Source organism: Urocampus carinirostris, chromosome 10 (genome assembly GCF_059441175.1).
Source record: "Urocampus carinirostris isolate Australia breed hairy pipefish chromosome 10, RoL_Ucar_1.0, whole genome shotgun sequence".
In the NCBI taxonomy this organism is placed as follows: Eukaryota; Metazoa; Chordata; class Actinopteri; order Syngnathiformes; family Syngnathidae; genus Urocampus; species Urocampus carinirostris.
The window spans coordinates 23483060-23503251 of NC_142358.1; the positions used below are offsets into that span (position 1 = coordinate 23483060).

Below are 20192 nucleotides of genomic sequence, written 5' to 3' on the forward strand. Positions count from 1 at the left end.
TCTGCAAAAAGCAGATACAATGCTGGGCTTCCAAACCGGACCCCTTCCCGCCAACGTTGCGCCTAGAAATTCTGTCCATAAAAGTTATCAACAGATGGTTAGAATTGAACACTGCGCCAACTTGACAAAGTGCAGCCTTGGCGAATACAACTCCCACTGGCAATGCGGACCACACTCTGGCACGGTGCATACAGGTACCGCACAGCCCGGATCCATACTCCTGGAGCACCCCCCTCCGGACCACGGTCGAATGCCTTCTCCAAGTCCACAAAACACATGTAGACTGGATAGGGAAACTCCCATGAACACTTGAAGACCTTGCAGAGTGTCTAGAGCTGGTTCACTGTTCCATGGCCCGGACAACAACCACACTGCTTTTCTTGAATTCCAAGATTCGACTTCCTGATGGACCCTCCTCTCCAGTGCCCCCAAATAGACTTCGGCTGGGAGGCTGAGAAGTTTAATTTCCTTGTAGTTGGAACACACTCTCTGGTCCCCCTTCTTAAAAAGGCCGAACATTACCCCAGTCTGCCAGTCCAGAGGTACTGTCCCCGATGTCCACGCAATGTTGTAGAGGCGTGTCAAAGATGGGATGCCCACAACTTCCAGAGCCTTAATAAATTCCAGGCATATCTCAGTGACCATTTCAGTGACTTCCAAAAAAACCAAATAAATAAAAAGAACAACTGCAGAACAAAACCATGAATCTGTCCATTACTTACTTTCCACTTTTCTTTACGTATGTAGAGGAAGAGCTCCGGTAATACTCAAATGGATTCAGCAGAGGAGATTACAAAGAGCATAACTGATTCAACATCTCAGCAGCAGGTACATGTTCTATGTTCAGTATGTACTGCATTATGACCTACAGAATAATCTGAGTCGTTTCAAAATTTGATGTAACCATTTTTTATGTCAACTAAAGCTCTCGGGGGACTTTCTGGATGTCCATGTTTTGGCAACAAATGTTAATAGCATGGAAAACGAAGAGACAAAAAATGAGATGCCAGTAGTTCCCTCAAGGTGTGTTTAGAGCAAGGTGTATTTTGACTAGATGTGTGATCGCTGGTAGAATTTAGATTCCCAACTGGTGATTAAATGTTTCTTACTTTTGTGCATTTACCTTTCAAATCCAATTGATACGGTTTTATTTTTATTTAGGAATATTGTTCATGAAGATTCACAACCTTCTCTAAATGCTGTTGAATTTAGTACTCAAAATATTGAGACCACAGTGGAAGAAGACCTCAACTCTAAAATCCTATTAAAGGAAGAGGAGGGAGGAAAGGAGAAGTTCATGCTTGAAAAAGACCTGGGTGATCTCACTCATAACACCGCAGAAAAAGATTTGTCTAGCATGGAAGGTGATTTCGATACTCAGGAGGGCATAGATCATTTATCAAGCCAGGAGACAAAAATGCATACTTTTCAAACAGTTCTGCAGAGAGAAGAATTAGGGGATGGGATGCCAGTGAAAACTGAAATGGAGAAAGGAATTCATTCCCCTCAGAAAGACCTTATAAAGGAAGTGGTTTTGTGTTTGACTGAGGAAGGACAACAACTCAATGAGAGACACGTGCGGGGGGAGGAGGAGGAGGCTGGGTTGTTGAAGAACGAGAGAATGCAAGACACTAATCACTTAAATGAAGAAATTGAAAGAAGAATTCACCCCCTTCAGATAAAGCTAAAAAAGAAAGAAGCAGAGGAGAAAGAGCGCTTAAAAAGAGAGATGGAAACCAGAATATCTCTTTACCAGAAACAATTAAGTGTGGAAGAAGAGGAACAGAAGAACCAGTTTAAAAAGGAAATAGACAAAAGAAGACATACCTGGCAGGAGAAGCTCAGCAATGAGGAGAAAGAGAGGGAAAATCAACTTGAGCAGTTGAAAAAAGACAAAGAATTAAGACAACAGATCTACCTAGAGAAACTGCGGAAAGAGTACGAGTGTGAAGTTGAAAAACTAATGAGAGAAAAGGAAAAAAGAATTGACTTTTTGAAAAAAGAGGGCGATGCAGAAATAGAACAAATCAAGAGAGAGAAAGAGATGAGGAAAAATCTCCATCAAGAGCAGAGGGAGCTGGAGGAGATGGAAGCAAATAACTACAAAAAGGAAAAAGAGACCAAATTGCGTCATTTTCAAAAGAATGTTATACAAGAGAAAGAGGACGAGGTTGAACAGTTAAAGAGTAAAAGGGATAAACAAATATGCTTACGCCAAGAGGAGCTACGAAAGGAGGAAGAGGAAAAATTGGAACAATTTAAGACAGAGATAGAGGCAAAAATGTCCCTCTCAATGGAGGAACTAAAAAGAGAAGAGAAAAAGAAAATGGCTCTTCATTTGAAGGAGCTAAAGAGAGAAGAAGATGAGGAGATTCAAGAGTTGAAACAAAAGAAGGAGTGCAGAATGAATCTCTATCGCCAAGAACTAAGTCAAGAGGAAGAGGAGGAGAGGAAGAGGTTGAAGACAGAGAGGCAGGCAAGAATGCAAGAGCTGAAAATTGAGGAGGAGGCACAGTTTGAAGAGATAAAGAGAAAGGAGGGCAGAACTCAGATGGAGATATGCCTCTGCAAGGAGCAGTTGAAGAAAGCTGAAGAAGAACTAGCACAGTTGAGAGCACAGGTGGAAAAAAGAGTGGTCTCGTGCCGGGAGGAGCTGAAAAAAAAAGAAGAGGAAGAGGTAAAACGATTGAAAGGTGAAGTTGAGATGAGAATACAACTTTGTCATAAAGAGTTTATAAAGGAGAAAGAGCAGTTTTTACGTGGGATGGAGACAAGAATATGTGAACACCGGGAAAGGCTCAAAAGAGAGGAAGCGGAAGAGATTGAGCTACTGAATACCAAAAAGAAGGAAAAAATGGAACTTTACCAGGCAGAGTTATTGAGTGAGGAGAAGAAACAAAGAATCGCTCTATATTTGGAAGAGCTCATGGGACAAGAAAATGAGGAGTTACGAGAATTGAAACAAAAGAAACAGTCTAGGTTAGTTCAAGAGGAAGAGGAGCATGTGAAGAAATTAAAGAGAGAAAGGGAGGCAAGAATGCAGCGTCACCAACATGAACTCCAGAGGGAAGAGGAGGCCCAATGTCAGGAGTTGAAGAAAGAGGAAAGCAGAATACTGAGGGAGTTTAACCTCTCCAAGAGAAAGTTGGAGAAAGAAAAAGAAGAGGAATTGGCGCAGTTAAGAGCCCAAGCAGAAAAGAGAATGGTCTTGTGCCGGGAGGAGCAAAAAATCAAGGAGGAGGAGGAGGTTAGACAATTGAAAGCTGAAGCTGAGATGAGAATTCAGCTTTTCCGGGATGAGGTAAAGATAGAGGAAGAAAAAGTGAAAGAGCATTTGATGTGTGAGAATAAGGCAAGAATATGTGACCATCGTGAAAGGCTCACCATCGAGGAGGAGAAAGAGTTTGAGCAACTGAAAAACAAGACAAAGGAAAATATTGAACTATATCAAGAAAAACTAAGGGTTGAGGAAAAAAAAGAGGCAGAGGAGCTAAAAACGGAGATGGAGGCTAGAATGTCAGTCTGGCGTACACAGGCAAAAGAGGCTAAAAAGAAAGAGGTGGAAGAATTGAAAAGGGAGATGTGTAGATTGACATCTGAGATGGAGACAAGAATGCGTCACTGTGAGGAGGCTCTCAGGAAAAAGGAAGAAAACGAGGTAAAGATGTTGAAGTCAGAGAAGGAGCTAAAGGTGCGCCTTCACTTGGTTAAGCTGAAAAAAGAAGAAGTGGCAGAGTTGAAACAAATGAAGGCAGATAAAGAGGCCAGGATACATCGCTACAGGGAGAAGCAGAGAAAGGAGGAAGAGGAGGCCATGAAGGCTGAAAAAGTTGCCAAGCATGTTAACTGGGAGGAGTTGCATAAGGCGGAGGATGAAGATGTGGAGCGCTTCAAGCAGGATACAGAAATGAGAATGCGTCACAGTCAAGAGGAGCTGAAGAGTGAGGAACATGAGGTGGAGAAGCGCAAGGATGAAGATTGTGAAAACAGGAAAGAAATAGAGACGAGAACGGTTCTTCGCCTGCAGAGACTCGGGCACGAGGAAGAAGTAGAGTTGAAGCGGTTCAAGACCCCAATTGAGGCCAAAATGAACATGATTCAGGAAGAGATGAGGAGAGGGAAAGAACTGGAGGTAGGATGTCTGAAAACTGATCAAGAGAGGCGAATGCGTCTACTACAGCAGGAGCTGATGAAAGAGACAGAAGAGGAGTTGGAGCATTTGAAGAAAATAAAGGAAGCAGAAGTGAGGTCCTACCAAGAAAAACTTAGAATGGAGTTGAATGAGGAGTTTGAATCTTTGAAAAAAGAAAAAGAGATACAAATACACCTCCGTCAAGAGTCATTAAAAACAGAAAAAGAAGAGACAGAAGAGCCACTGGAAGCTGAGGAGAGTAAAACACAGCTTCACCTGCAAGAACTGAAAAGAAATGAGGCGGAGGTGGTCGTGCAGTTGACGCGGGAAAAGGAAATGCTATTAAAGACCGAGATGGAAAGCAGAATAAGCGCCTTACGGGAGCAACTTAGACGAGAGGAAGAAGTTGATGCAAAATATTTGGAGAAGAGGAAGGAGATGAGTATCAGTACTTACCGCGAAAAACTGAGAAGAGATGAGGAGGAAGAGATTCAAAGTATGAAGAGGGAAAAAGAAAGGAGAATAAGTCTCTGCCAAGAGGAGTTGCAGAATGAGGAAGAAGCAGAGATGCAGCTTTTGAGAAGAGAAAAGGAGGCACGAATGCACTTGAAGAGGAATGAGATGAAAAGAGAGAGGGATGAAGAGGATGGGCCAAAGAGGGACAAAATGAAGAAGATGCGCACCCCTCAGGAAAGGCTCCGGAGAGACAGGGAAGGAAATGTGGACAGGATGAGGAGTGGAACGGAGGCGCGATTGCGTCTGCGCCAGCAGAAGGAGAAGGCCAAGAGGGCACACCAGGAGAATGCAGAATCAACCACAAACAAAAATGAGTGTCAGTCAAACAAAAAATCTGAAATAATAAGGTTGCAAAAGGAAATTATTTTATCAGATGAACAGCTTAGGGGAGATGAACAGAAAGATGACTTAGAGGAGTTGGAGAAAGAGAAATGCTGGAAAGCTCCCCTTTTTCAAGAGAAGGTACAGAAGCAGGACAGCGTAGAGTCACACACAAGTTCCCTTCTCCCTGAGAAGATGTGGCCGGAAGAGGAAGACTTTAAAAGCGAGAACAGAGAGAGTCCAATGTCAGAGAACCAGACAGTGTCTGAAGAGACAAGTCAGATTGATAACGTGGAGAAGAGTGCAGGTGCACTACAAATAGGGCTGAAAGAGGACAAGGTATCAGAAGGTCTTGAAGTCACACACAGGCCTTTGCAAGGAAAATCCAGTATCGACAATGAGGAGGACACTGAGAAACGTAAGAAAGAGAAAAGAACACAAGTTGGCCAGGAATATCCGAGGATTGAGGAAGAAGACAAGATACAACGACTGAAAAAGGAAAAGGAGCAAAGAAGACACCTACGCCAGGTGGAGCTTAGGAGGCAGGAAATGGTGGAGGTGCAAAGGTTGAAAAGGGAAAAGGAGACCAGAATCCTTCACCGGCAGGGGGAGCTTAGAGATGAGGAAGACGAAAAAGCACGACTTTTAAAACGCGAGAAGGAGAGGAGAACACGTCTCCGTCAGGAGCAATTGAGAAGAGAGGAGGAAGACGAGGTAGCACGGCTGAAGTGGGACAAGGAGAAGAGAACGCGCCTTCTGCAGGAGAAGCTCTGGAGGGAAGAAGAGGAGGAGCGCTTGAGGCATGAGAAGGAGAAGAAAGCACTACTCCGTCAAATGGAGCTTGTTAGGGAGGAAGAGGAAGAGCGCATGAGAATAGAAAAGGAGAAAAGAACACGACTTCGACTGGAGGCGTTGAGTAAAGAGGAGGAGGAAGAGGCAGAGAGATTAAAAAAGGACAAGGAGAGGAGAATGCTGTTGCACCAAGAAAATCTGAAGATGGAAGAGGAGAAAGAAACAGAAAAGTTGAAAAGAGAGAAAGAAAAGCGAATGAAGCTTCTCTTGGAGGAGCTAAAGAAAGAGGAGCAGGTGGAACGCCTACAAAAGGAGAAAGAAAAAAGGATACGTCTTTGTGTGGAAGAGCTCAGTAGAGAAGAGGAGGAAGAGATCGCCAAGTTAAAAAGGGGAAAAGAAAGGAGGATGCGTCTCCGACAGGAGAGGTTAAAACGGGAAGAGGAGGAGGAGGTTGAGAGGTTGAGGAGGAAAAAGGAAAAACGGATGTATCTTTGTCAGGAAGAGCTTATCAGAGAAGAAAAGGAGATGGAGCAGCTGAAGAATAAAAAAACGGACCTTTTCCATTTGGATCCGTGGAGCGACAAAGAACATTTGGTGAGGTTAGCCAACAGGAAAGCAAAGAAGATGCGTCATCAAATCGACATGAGGGGAGATACAGAGGAGAAGAAACTAAAGAGCGAGTACAAAGAAAAGTTAAAGTGAGTTCTACAAAATTTGTGATCACTGTTTGTTCAGGGTTACTCACAAGAAGTGTCTTAAGGGCTTTGCGGCAGTGCCTGTTGGTCAAGAGGAGAGATGAGGAAGTGTTTTCGACAGTTGACCAGAAGGACGTTCGTAAACCTGAACCTGTCCAGGAGGAGAGAGAAGGGGAGCAAATCAAAATCAGGTCAGAAAAAAAACACATTTCAAAAATGTAAAATGAATGAGTTGAATACAGTCTACGGCAGGGGTCAGCAACCTTTTTGGTGTGGAGTGCCACTTTAAATTTCCTTGTAAATCAGTGTGCCACACCAAAATTAGATTTTAATATCCAACATAGCTGTCATTTTACACCAGTCCAAATATACAACATGGATATACAGGACTGTCTCAGAAAATTAGAATATTGTGATAAAGTTCTTTATTTTCTGTAATGCAATTAAAAAAACAAAAATGTCATACATTCTGGATTCATTACACATCAACTGAACTATTTCAAGCCTTTTATTATTTGAATATTGCTGATTTTGGCTTACAGCTGAAAAAAACTCAAAAATCCTATCTCAAAATATTAGAATACTTCCTCAGACCAAGTAAAAAAAATAATTTCATAACAGCAAAACTAAATCAAACATTTGAAAATGTCCATTGATGCACTCAGTACTTGGTTGGGAATCCTTTTGCACGGATTACTGCATCAATCCGGCGTGGCATGGAGGCAATCAGCCTGTGGCATTGCGGAGGTGTTATTGATGCCCAGGATGCTTCGATAGCGGCCTTCAGCTCATTTGCATTTGTAGGTCTGGTGTCTTTCATCTTCTTCTTAACTATACCCCACAAATTCTCGATGGGGTTCAGGTCAGGGGAATTAGCAGGCCAATCAAGGACAGTGATGCCATGGTCAGTGCACCAGTTACTGGTGGTTTTGGCACTGTGGGCAGGTGCCAGATCATGCTGGAAAATGAAATCCTCATCTCCATAGAGCTTTTCAGCAGATGGAAGCATGTAGTGCTCTAAAATCTCTTGGTACACAGTTGCATTTACTCTGTACTTGATGAAACACAGTGGACCAACACCAGCAGCTGACATGGCTCCCCAAACCATTGCTGACTGTGGGAACTTCACACTGGATTTCAAGCAACTTGGATTTTGCTCCTCTCTAGCCTTTCTCCAGACTCTGGCGCCTTGACTTCCAAATGAAATGCAAAACTTGCTTTCGTCTGAAAAGAGGACTTTGGACCACTCTGCAACTGTCCAGTGCTTCTTCTCCATAGCCTAAGTCAGACGCTTCTTCCGTTGTCTTGAGTTCAGAAGTGGCTTGACCATGGGAATACGGCTATTGTAGCCCATTTCCCGGACACGTCTGTGAACTGTGGCTTTTGATACCTGGACTCCAGCTTCAGCCCACTGTCTTTGAAGCTCCCCCAAATTCTGGAAGCGGCTCTTCTTCACAATTTTGTTAAGGCTGCGGTCATCTCTCTTGGTTGTGCAGCGTTTCCGGCCACATTTTTCCCTTCCAACAGACTTTTTGTGGATATGCTTTGAAACTGCACTCTGTGAACAGCCTGCTCTTTGAGAAATTTCTTTTTGTGTCTTACCCTCCTGATGGAGGGTATCAATGATGGTCCTCTGGACAGCAGTCAGATCAGCAGTCTTCCCCATACTTGTGATTTAGTTTACTGAACCAAGCTGAGTGTTTTTAAGGCTCAGGAAACCCTCGCAAGGTGTTTCGAGTTAATTAGATGATTCAGGTGATTAGTTGAATAGCCTACTTGTATACTTTTTCATGATATTCTAATATTTTGAGATAGGATTTTTGAGTTTTCTTCAGCTGTAAGCCAAATTCAGCAATATTCAAGCAATAAAAGGCTTGAAATAGTTCAGTTGATGTGTAATGAATCCAGAATGTATGACATTTTTGTTTTTTTAATTGCATTACAGAAAATAAAGAACTTTATCACAATATTCTAATTTTCTGAAACAGTCCTGTACATTTTAATCGTATAACTCAGTGTTTATCAACCCTTCTTTATGTATAAAGAAGTTTCGAGTCACACCGTCCGTCGAAAATGTTTGAAAATGAAGTTACGTCAAATATTTCACTGTACTACCTCATAAGCAGATAATTAGTATATAAATGAGAAAATAATACTTAAAATAAAAAATAATGATGTGCTTTATGTTTTTATTTTTTTAAAGTGCAATCTAAAACTGCTTTGTTAAACAAATTAAGTTATTAAATGTACTGTGCTACCTAAAGAGCAGATAATTAGTACATAAAAAGTATATAAAAATCTACTGCCACCTACTGATATGGATGACTATTACAGTTCCACGTCTGAAAATAGCAAAAATACTGAATAATGGCCTGATTTTTTGGTAAGAGAAAATTGGGCAAATTTCAGCGGCACACTAGACAAGGTCTCACGGCATACTAGTGTGCCCCGGCACACTGGTTGAAAAACACTGGTATAACTGGCCAATTTATCTTGCACTATTCTTGTTCATCAATCATCTAAAAATGAATGTGAATAACAAGTGGAAAGGCCTGTAGCCATCAATGACTACAACTTTTTGCCACAAGAATTAACCAGAATCAATCATTCTTCATTTCCAATGAACTACAATTAAAAAACAAGTGCTATTGATAGCTACCATACCATTCATCAATGAAATCTTGTTGCAGAAAATATCAAAACAGCAGTATAATATTTAAAATAACAGCAGCAAAGCAGACGGCATGCGCGCGCGCACACACATGCACGCGTGCATACCTGGACACAGCGCCTTGTCTCTGCCTTGAATTCATGTTCATGTTTCGTCTAGTAATGACGTTTAACACTTGATGCGTGAGGTACAACGCTCCCGGGGCATAATGCACAAAACAGCACGGTAATTTTTTGCACAAAGCCCCAGTCATCTGTCCACGCTGGCTGGAAAGAACGCAATGTTTTTGCTCGAGGAGCCGTCATGTATCGTTCATTTATCAGGCGCGTGTGTTTTGTTGGCTGCGTTAAAACACGGATCTCTCCTTTGCGAGGCGCGGCGCAGACACGCACTCACACACGAAACAGAATAGGAGGGGCGCGACCGCAAACACGCCGCGCAACTGAAAATGTCTAAATTTCAGGTAAAATGCGCATTTTTAAAGTATAATCATTATTATTTTGCCGTGTGCTCGCGTGCCACTGGTCAACCCTTCGCCAGCTGTGTGTCATAGGTTGCCGACCCCTGGTCTACGGTATCACACTTTCCTGATACGAATACAATCTTAAGGAGTAAATGTAAAAAGTTGTGTGCTTGTGTTCAGGAAGGACCGTGAAGCTGCTATTAGGGCACTTGGCATCATGCTGGAAGAAGAAAGGTTGGTTTGATTTAATGTAACAGATGTGGCATTTTGATCGCGTTGATAAGAAAATAGTTTTAGTATTTCTGTGTGCCGAATACAGTGACCTCAGACTACCGTAAGAGAACACTGAAGGTGAATTCTAAAAGTAAAGATCAGTTTCATCATTTTGATGGGGCTACACACAGTGTCAGCTGGCGCTCTTGTTTTGGAAAGGGAGACGTAGTTACTTCGGAGTGCTGTGTTTGAGACAGCGGGGCGTGTGGGACTTTATTCAAACTAAAATTAATAATCAAACATTTCAACAAGAGTAGTGGAAGATGAAAAAAAGTTGTTGAGGGAAATGAGCAGCACCAATCAGCACTTAAGGCTTTTTTCTGTTGAATACAAGTACTTTGAGAGAGGGAGAGACATAGTATGGGCATTGGCATCACCCTAAACAGGCCAAAGGCTGCAAACGGCAGTTTGTGCTTTATTTATACTGTAAGAACACTAACTTTCATCTCACACAGCAGGACACATCCCTGATCTGTACCATGATCTGTAGCCTCACTAGGGCTGCAGGGGTCCTGGAGACCATCCCAGCTATCTTCGGGCAGAGGGCAGGGGACACCCAAAACTGGTTGCCAGCCAGTCACAAAGCACACCGAGACAACTCACTCGCTCATTCACACCTAGGGACAATTTGGACCGGCCGATCAACCTGACACGCATGTTTTTAAAATGTGGGAGGAAGTCGGAATGCACAGGGAAAACATACGCAGGCAAGAGCAGAACATACAAACTCCACACAGGTAGGCAGTGATGGCAAGACTTAAACCCTGGACCTCCGCACCGTTGGGCTGCGCGCTGAACACCCATCCGCCGTGCCGCCAGCAAGACACATATTTGGCATTATCATTTTTTATGTATCGGTGATGAGTTTACAGTTGAAAAGACGTTCAAAACAATTTGCAATAAGAACAGGAAAGGATTGCACAGACAACTCACAAGATGCAAAGATTACAATCTGTTTCAAAGGTCCTCCCTTGCGCCCTTTATTTTTATTAAATCTACTTGGCTACAAAAAGCAGATCCGCTCTGGCCAATAGTGGCAATAATGTTAACAGTGCATAATGTTCAAAATAATGAATTACAGGAAACATAGTCGAAATAGCAAACAAGCCTGGGATTTTATGCAATCTCTTTTGCAGGTGTTCAATATTAAATAAGCAAGCAGAAGACACCTAGCAATTTGATGTTTGTGTTAGGTTTTTTAAAATCCATCCATCCATCCATCCATTATCTGCACCGCTTTTCCTCAGTAGAGTCGCTGGGGTGCTGGAGCCCATCCCAGTTATCTTTGGGCAATGGGCAGGGGACACCCTGAACTGGATTCCTGCCGGTTGCAGGGCACACAGAGACTGACAACTCACTTGCTCATTTACTCCGGCCAATAACCTGACATGCATGTTTTTGGAATGTGGGAGGAAACCGGAGTGCTCGGAGTAAACCCATGGAAGCACGGGGAGAACACACAGGAAGTTTCGATCTTATGAGCTCAGAACTGTGCCGCACACGCGCTAACCACTGCCCCCCCATGCTGCTTCATAATACAGTTTTTGTCTTAAATCATCATTGCTTAGGTCAGTGGCCTTCACCCTGTTTTAGTGCATAACATTTGTCCAGGCAAGTAACAAACCAGCGGACAGCTTTTTCAGGTAGGGATATTTAAAAAAAAGAAAAGAAATAAATAAGAAATAAAAAACAAGATTCATGTTAAATTCAAACTAAAAATAAATCAGAGTCGGCGGGGGTCACTCCCGGGCCGCGCGACGGAGCGAGTTCGGCGGACGCGGCGTCGCACAGCGCGACGCGAGAAAAGGCAGCGGGCGTAACTGGGGGGAGCCCGCTCGTCCGACGACCCCAGTAGCGCGGCGCGACGACAGGTGGTCGTCCGCGGGCGAAAGGCGACGGACGTGCGCGGGACCCCCATAACTGTGTCGGTGTCGTGCGTATCGCGCCCGAAAGGGCTCGCTTGCGGGAGCGACCGAACGGCACCCACGGTGCGGCGCAAGTATAAACCCTGTCGTGAATTTGTCTCCGATCGTCCCGGGCGAATGTAAAATCGCCCAGCTGTACGACTCTCAGCGGTGGATCACTCGGCTCGTGCGTCGATGAAGAACGCAGCTAGCTGCGAGAACTAGTGTGATTTGCAGCTGCGATTGGCTGGCAACCAGTTCAGGGTGTCCCCTGCCCACTGCCCGGAGATGGCTGGGATGGGCTCCAGCCCCCCGCGACCCTAATAAGGATAAGCGGTGCAGATAACGAGATGAGATTTAACTTTTTGTTTCTTTTTTTTTTGAAGAGGCGTCGCTACTTCGCAGATTTTCACTTTTTTCGGGTGGTTTTGTTCCCCATTACCGGGTCTAAAAAAATAATTTAAAAAAAATATATATTTATTTTTTTTCTTTGAAGGTGCGCCGCTACTTCACGGTTTTTCACTTATCGCGGGTGGTTTTGGTCCTCATTAACCGCGATAACCGAGGTCTTACTGTACTGTTATTTTTTTTTCCTTACATTGGGAAAAAGTTATTGTCTCATTCAAACAATATTTCCATATTTTAGTAAAAAAACTTTTGAAATTCGAATTGCTTTTACATTTAGCAGGTGGACGATAATGTAGAGAAGCAGGAACAGAAAAAAGTGTGCTTAAAAAAAGATGGAAATCAATAATGAAACCTAGTTACAAAAGTAATAGACGCACAAATCAACTAAACCATTGTTAATGTTGGCAACAGAAAATAAGAAACCTGATTTGGAAATGAAAAATGGAATGACAAGGTCTGGATGAGAGACGGCTCAAAAACAAAACACAACAACAACGGAGGTTATAGCAGGCAGTCCTTCTCCGCCAGAACAGGGACCTTTTAACTGCTGGTACAGGGAGCTTCTTAATGCTAGAACAGAGAACAGAAGCAGCCAGGGGACCTTCTTGTGTCCGCTGGCCGAGGGACTTTCTTCTCACTGCCAGTTTCTTGCTGCTGAAACGGAACAGAAGTGGCTGAGGGACCTATTGTGGTCGCTGGCCCAGGGACCTTCTTCTCGCTGCCGGGACAAGGACCAGAAGCGACCCAGGGACTTTTTTCTTGCCGCCAGGACAGGGACCGGAATGGGCGCAGGGACTTCCTTGACTCCCGGACAAGGACCGGAAGCATACCAGGGACTTTCTTCTTGCCATCAGGACAGGGACAGTAAGTGGCCCAGGGACTTTCTCTTTGCCACTGGGACATGGACTGGAAGCGGCCCAGGTGCTTTTTCTTTGCCTCCAGGACAAGGACCGGAACCACCCCAGGGACTTTCTTTTTGCCGCCAGGACAGGGACTGGAATTGGCCCAGGGACTTTCTCCTTGCCGCCGGGACAAGGAATAGAAGCGGCCCTGGTTCTTTTTCTTTGCCTCTGGGACAAAGGACCGGAACTGTCCCAGGGACCTTTATCTACCCACCAATACATGGACCAGAAGCGGTCTAGGAACCTTCTCCTTGTCGCAGCCAGAGGGACCAGAAGCTGCCCAGGGACCTTCTTCTCGTCGCCATGACAGGGACAGAAGGCAGCCCAGGAACCCATTCTGCCTGCCGCCCCGACAGGGACGGGAAGGCAGTTTAGAGACCATTTCCTCAACTCCATGACAGGGGACCTAAGTGACCGCAGGACATCCTCCTTGCTGCCGGGACAGGGATGTGGTAGTTTCCTGCTGAGTATTTTGTTGGTCAGGTCATTGTCAGGTTTTTATGGTGAACCCAAATGCAGGGCCGTAGGAACAGAGGCAAGTGTGCTTTGAAAAGATATTTAATAACAAAACCAAAGTTGAAACAGACATGGAGTCACGACAAAACTAATAAAGTATCTCGGATAAAACCCCCAAGAATAAAAGTGATAATTGGAGATGACCTGACCGGCATAAAGATGAACAGGTGTGGGGAGATGTGCCTTGTTCCAGACCACCTGGTTGGCGCCCTCTTGGGGAAGGGGAAGTGCCAGCTCCTGACAATTTCTTCCCAGCACGGCAAGATATATTTATTATTATTGAAATGAAATGAAATGATCTGCATTTATATAGCGCTTTTCAAGTCAGTGACTTCCCAAAGCGCTTTACAATGTGCTCCACATTTCCCAATAGCGGCCTTGCAGCCATGTAAGGCGCTAACCTGCTTATTGGGGGTATTAGGGGTTCAGTGTCTTACCCAAGGACACTTTGACGTGTAACACGGACGAGCTGGGAATCGAACTGGGATCCCTTGATCCCAAGACGAGCGCTCTACCTCCTGAGCTACTGAGCTATCATTGTTTTTTGCAGGGTAGTTTCATGATAAATATGAATACCTTTATAGATAACTATTCATTTTCTGTACACTAGTTCTATTTTCCTGAAATGATGACATAATTTCCAAGTGATTTCAAATGATTTTAATATTAATGGTTGGTTTTAAATGTATCCCCATTTTAGAGCCACTGTTTCGGGTCCGTTTTCATTTGGTTTTGTTTGTTAGGGTTCAAAATGTGGCTCCACAAAGGAGCTGGTACTTAGAGCATCTGGAAGCAGAATCTCAAGACGTCCTGCAGGAGAACAGCACGCATGAGGATGGCAGTTTGGAAAACTTGAATTTCTTCGAAGCTGAGGTTTGACACTAATGCTAAATGATACATGATGCAACTCAAAACGTTTTTACACCTCTGAGCTAGCGTATAAGAACTGTAATTTCTTTCTTTTGCTGAGCACTTGTTCTCAAAAGCTCATTGTATATGTCATTTGAATATCACAGGACTGTACAGGTGCTTGAAAACTTGAAAATGCTTGAACTTGATTGTGTTTTCAAGGGTTGAAAAAGTGCTTTAATTTTGGGTGAAGTGCTTGTAAACGCTTGTAATTGTTGCCATGTTTCTTTAAAATAAAGCCGACACTGCTCTCTGGTGGCTTTGCTTTGGCATTGTATTTCTTCTACTGTGATTAACTCATCCAATGCCATGACGTATAAATACATTTGAAAAAGCTTTGTCCCTTAGTGCCAAAACGTAAAAATATCTTTTTTATCATGGTGGCCATGGTGCCCAATTGGCCGCGCCCGTGTGTGTCACGGTTGCCGTGGTGCGCAATTGGCTCCGCCTTTGTGTGTCACGGTTGCCGTGGTCCCCAATTGGCCCTGCCCATGTGTGTCACGGTTGCCATGGTGCCCAATTAGCTCCGCCTGTGTGGTGCCAGCTGCGGCTCGTTGAGAGATTGACTTTCTGTGTATATATGGCCCTACCCATGTGTGTCACGGTTGCCATGGTGCCCAATTAGCCCCGCCTGTGTGGTGCCATTAGCGGCTCGTTGAGAGATTGAGTTTCTGTGTATATAAAGATCAGTGCTCTCTTGCTTCAGGGTTAGCCCGTCAAACGAACTTCTGCCCTACAAGACGTGGGTTCTGACTCGGTTCTGTTTTCATGTGATATCTCCCAAACGAACTTCTGCCCCACAAGACGTGGGTTCTGACTCTTTTCCTGTTGGTATGTTAAGTCCGGTATTGTTTCCGTTTATTTGTGTCCTCTTTAATTTCGGGTTCCACTTTTGTTTCAGTCTGTTTTTGTCCTGTTTGTGAGCTTCTCCAGTTTTTGTTCCCGTGTAGTTTCTCCTGTTTATTTTTCGTTATCCTGATTTTTTTATCGATCTCGTCGGTCTCTGGCTTCCTGTGTTTGCACGCCAGACCGGCTGCCTAACGTTCATGACCCCCCATTTCCTGTAAAATAAAGGCTTGTGTGAGAATGTCACGCGATTGGGTCCTGTATCTGTTCTGGTTCTGAAATTTTTATTATTTTATTTAAAAAAAAACGATTATGAAGGGTTTGGTGCTTCTCTTTGGTAAGTATTACGCCTCTGGGATTGTTTTTAGTATGATAAATTGCCATTTAGATGGCAGGAGTGGCTTTGATCATATCTTTGTCCAACCATAGAGAAAGCCACTTCCTATATCCGGCGGCTCCTTTATGGTGAGTAAGCGTAGTGAAGCGGTTCGGTGAGAGTTGCGAGATATGGACAAATAGTAGTACTCTTCAACAGAGCGCACTCCTTTCCAAAAAAATGATGAAGTCCCATCGCCATCGTCTGGTCGGAGAGGGATGACGTTACATGCACGTCCGCAGGAACACAATCTCCCGATCGCCATGGTGACCGAAATCCACCGATCACCTGGCCTGAAACATCGAGTGCTGAAAAGTTCTTCCAAAATTCATGTATCAGTTCAATGTTCTTGAAAAAAATCTTATCTTGCAAGCCAAATCCTTATGTTTATGGAAAGCATTGTTTAGATATTCGAGGTAAAAAAAAAAAAAGCCCTGATGTTTTTCTCAGAAGTTTTCTTAGCAATGTTCAACTGTTGTTTACTAAACAATGGTAAAAGCTGGTAACATATTTTTTTCTAATGAAAAGCTTTCTTTTATATCTTCCATGCCGATATTGCTACAGAACCATGTTTTTGTAGGCCTACAAAAATGAGTTGAAATAGCAAAAATTGGCTAGCACTGTCTAACTCGTCTCTACCCACCTCTGATTTTAACCCAACTAGTTCTAGGATATTACGGTCAAATCAGAACAATCCACTACAAGATGACTCTCGAGTGTTAACTGCTAATTGACTGAAAAAAAAGGCATAGGGGTGTCACGATTCGTAGTTACTGGGGACGATGAATTAGCTCGACTTGGGATCAAGAGGTCGCAGGTTCAATTCCCGGCTCCTCGGTGTTATATGTCGAAGTGTCCTTGGGCAAGACACTGAATCCCTAATGCCCCCAATAAGCAGGTAGGCACCTTACATGGCTGACTCCCTATTGGTGTGTGAGTGTGTGTGTGAAGGGGGGGAGGTCTTCATTGACCTGAAAAGCGCTATATGAATGCAGACCATTTAGCATTCTAGAGATTGGTCTCACAAAGCAACTAAATTCACAGTGTACTCAAGTTTGAAAAATCATATCTCGATTAAATATAATTTGTAAATCACAGAGTGCGAAAGTCGCCATCAAGCACGCCGTGAGAGCCACGCCATGAGCAGCAGCCGTCAAGCCGCTGAGCCACCATCCACCAAGCCACAGCTTGAGCAGACTGCTAGCAGTGCCAGGGAGTTAAAATGGAGCCCCAAAAAGGCAAGGACAGTGCCTTGCAAAAGTACTGTCCCGCCAGGAACTTTTCAACATATTGCCATATTTCAAGATTCTAATTTACAGATTAAAAAACTCAAAATATTTTCTCTGAATCAATAATATGCGAGACACAATCTTGAAAAGAAACCACATTTTTTTCAAGATTTTATATAGTACCAACGGATAAAACATTGATAGTAGGTGTTGCAAAAGTATTGGCCACCTTTGAATTAATACTTTGTACAGCCTACTTTTGATGCTATCTCAGCCAGAAGTTTTTTGGGTAACTCTAGTCAAGTCAAGTCAATTTTATTTGTATAGCCCTAAATCACAAAGAGTCTCAAAGGGCTGCACAGGTTATTGTAAACCACAGTATATTTTTACAGATTATTATTACACCATCCCCTGGTCTAAAACCTACATGAGGGCAAGGAAAAACTCAAAAACCTCAACATGAGGAAAATGAAGAAACCTTGAAAAGGGACCCTAAAGGCTCTTGATTTTGGATTTCGGGAGACCGGAGAGTAGTGCATTACAGTCATGGAGACGGGAAGTAACAAACGCGTGAATTATAATCTCCGCATCTGACTGAGACACCATAGGACAAATTTTAGCAATGCTGCGAAGATGGAAGAAAGCTGTTCTAGTAATATTCTTAACGTGTGTTTGAAAGGACAGATCGGGGTCAAATGACACCTAAATTGTTAACTGAGTCACTCTGGGTGATATTACATTTGTCAATAATCAGAGCCGTTTTTGAGAACAAGTCACGGCATTTAGATGGACCAATAACTAACATTTTGGTCTTTTCAGAGTTAAGGCGCAAGAAATTGAGTGACATCCACTCTTTTATCTCAATGAGGCAGGCCTCCAAATTTCCACAGTTTAGTGTGGGAGATTCCTCCAACGGAAGATATAGTTGAGTGTCATCTGCGTAGCAATGGAAACTGATTTTATACTTGCGAATAGTAACACCAATGAAAGCATGTAAATGCTGAAAAGAAGGGGGCCAAGTACTGAACCCTGCGGAACACCACAGGTAACACTAAAGGGCTCAGATGTCATTGCATCATATTTAACACACTACGTCCTATCTGAGAGGTAGGATCTGAACCATAAGAGGACGGTTCCTGAGGGACCAATCCATTTTTCCAACCGTTCTAGTAAGATATTATGGTCCACAGTGTCAAAAGCAGCACGAAGGTCCAGCAGCAGCAAGAGTTATCTATTACATACACTTCTAATCGGTGCTAACTTTGCAGTCGCTCAAAAAGTGACAGTAGCCTTCAACCAGGAGAAAATGTTTTCAGGTGGTGTCCAACTGCCACTGGACGTTTCGACCCTAAACCACAACGCCCTCGAGTTGGCGGGCCAGCAGTGATGGCCAGTCACTGCCCATCTTCTCCTGGTCCCCTGCTAAACTCTCTCTTCCTACTCCAGAGCTAGCAAGATGCTCTCTGTGTGGCTTCCCCCAGCCTACGGGCAGCTGCCTTCCTCTACCTCCCACTTATTCCTCGAGCTGTCAATGAGTCCCATACAGACTGCAGTGGGCAGTCTTCATTGAGAAAGAAAAATCCTTTGTATAATTGAATGCGGACAGTAGTTATCCATAAAATTTGAAACAACAGGAAACAAAATAACAAAAAAAAACAGTTTAATAGTAAAAAAGTGTCAAGTCAGCCTTTGTTGCAAAGAAATAACTAACACAGTAATGCTAAAATGCTACATTTGACCACTAGATGGCAGTGTGTCAGAGCCCTGAATAGTTTCCTGTGTACTAATTGGATCCTCCAGTAGATCAAGATCTACGCAATAAGTGTATGAGAAATTATGGTCTAAATGTGCCTTTTATACTCTTGTATTTTTCTATACTCGTATACTATTATACTTTTGTACTCTTTTATCTTTACTTTTATAGTATACTCAATAAGTGTGTGGTTTTACGATTCCACTTAGTGTTGTTAGGAATTAAATATTAAATTATATCGTTTACCAAATTGTTCAAATTAGTTATCTGACTCCACTCCTACATTCACCTAACAATACGCGCCTGTTTCTTGATGGAGAAGATGGACATTTCCACATGGGGGCAGATTTAATTTATTAAATTAACTAAGTGAACTCCATTGAATATGGCCGAATTAGTGTTGCTCGAGTCTCTGTCAAGCCTCCTCTCTCAATCTCCCCGCTTCTCTCCTCGGCCCACGGTTTTCCGCAAGCTGGTGTGCCGGCTCCTCCCATGGGTGTGCCAGAAAAGCCCCCACGCGGGCTCCACGGCTCCACCACCTCGCCTCGATGTCTGGAAAAACTAAAAACAACACCGAACGTTTCTACGTCATCAGGGCCTTGTTCTCCAAACATCGCCTGCCGTCCTCCGTCAGAGTCCTGTTATCAAAATTCCCTAGTCAAGATTCTCTGCATTTGGAATGGTGTGACCTCCAGCCCACTCAGTGAAAATCTTCATTGCACTCAAATGTAACTTGTATTAAATCGTATAAAATCCCTTATAGTCAAATGTATAAAATCCTTCAGTGTTCAGAGGCAAGGTCAAAAGATGGCTTTGCCTCCCAAAGCCTCCTAACATTCCTTCTTACACATTCTGTTTACAAAGTTTCGGTTTTGGGAGAGTTTGTCTCACACATTCAAGTCTGCTTGAGAGGCACACAGACGCTTTGTGTTTATAAAGTTTCACTATCCTTATTACTCATTTATTATACTCGCACGCCATCTACCGACCATCATTATACACTGCATTTTAATATGTGATTCCTGTCTAAACCAATCAAATCTGTTTCCAGTGTTCATATAAACCAATAAGATGTGTCCTTTCATTCTCGTGTTTACCAATAAATGAGCCTTCTGCCACGGGAGGAGCGTGATCTCTCCTTGATCTGATTCTGGAAACACGCACCTCCCATGGAAGGGGCAATCAACAACCTAAATCTCCGACTCAGTGTGTTGTCTTCTTCATTATACAACAATCTCAAGTTTTAACCTTGACAATGAGCACCCCTGGATTAGAACAATATAATATTCCTTTAAATCCAGAAAAAGACATACTGTACATCGTTTTTTTTTTGTCAATTTGTTTTGCATCATCATTGTCAATATAAAACTGAGCATTGCTTTTTTTAAATTTCCAAAATAAATACTTATTTCGTAATATACTGGCGTAGTACACAAGGGAAGATTTGTTGTATTTGGTAGCACTGTTTAATACTAAATACATATCT

General features: G+C 43.3%; 1 protein-coding gene and 1 pseudogene across 4 annotated transcripts in view; both read left to right on the plus strand.

Annotated features, from left to right (window-relative positions):
* Positions 1-17178, plus strand: part of LOC148358426 (uncharacterized) — a 38700-nt gene extending 21522 nt beyond the window's left edge. For 3 of the 4 annotated variants that reach the window (XM_088345124.1, XM_088345125.1, XM_088345127.1), the window contains 6 exons: positions 748-828; positions 926-1023; positions 1162-6459; positions 6522-6647; positions 9771-9824; positions 14337-15594. In XM_088345124.1, the coding sequence (XP_088201250.1) occupies positions 748-828; positions 926-1023; positions 1162-6459; positions 6522-6647; positions 9771-9824; positions 14337-14472 (5793 nt within the window). In that variant the 3' untranslated portion in view covers positions 14473-15594. Of the gene's footprint in view, positions 1-747; positions 829-925; positions 1024-1161; positions 6460-6521; positions 6648-9770; positions 9825-14336; positions 15595-16822 lie in introns of those variants that run through there. The other variant, XM_088345126.1, reaches the window with a different exon arrangement.
* On the plus strand, positions 11928-12073 carry LOC148358427 (5.8S ribosomal RNA; annotated as a pseudogene).
* Positions 17179-20192: the final 3014 nt, after the last annotated feature.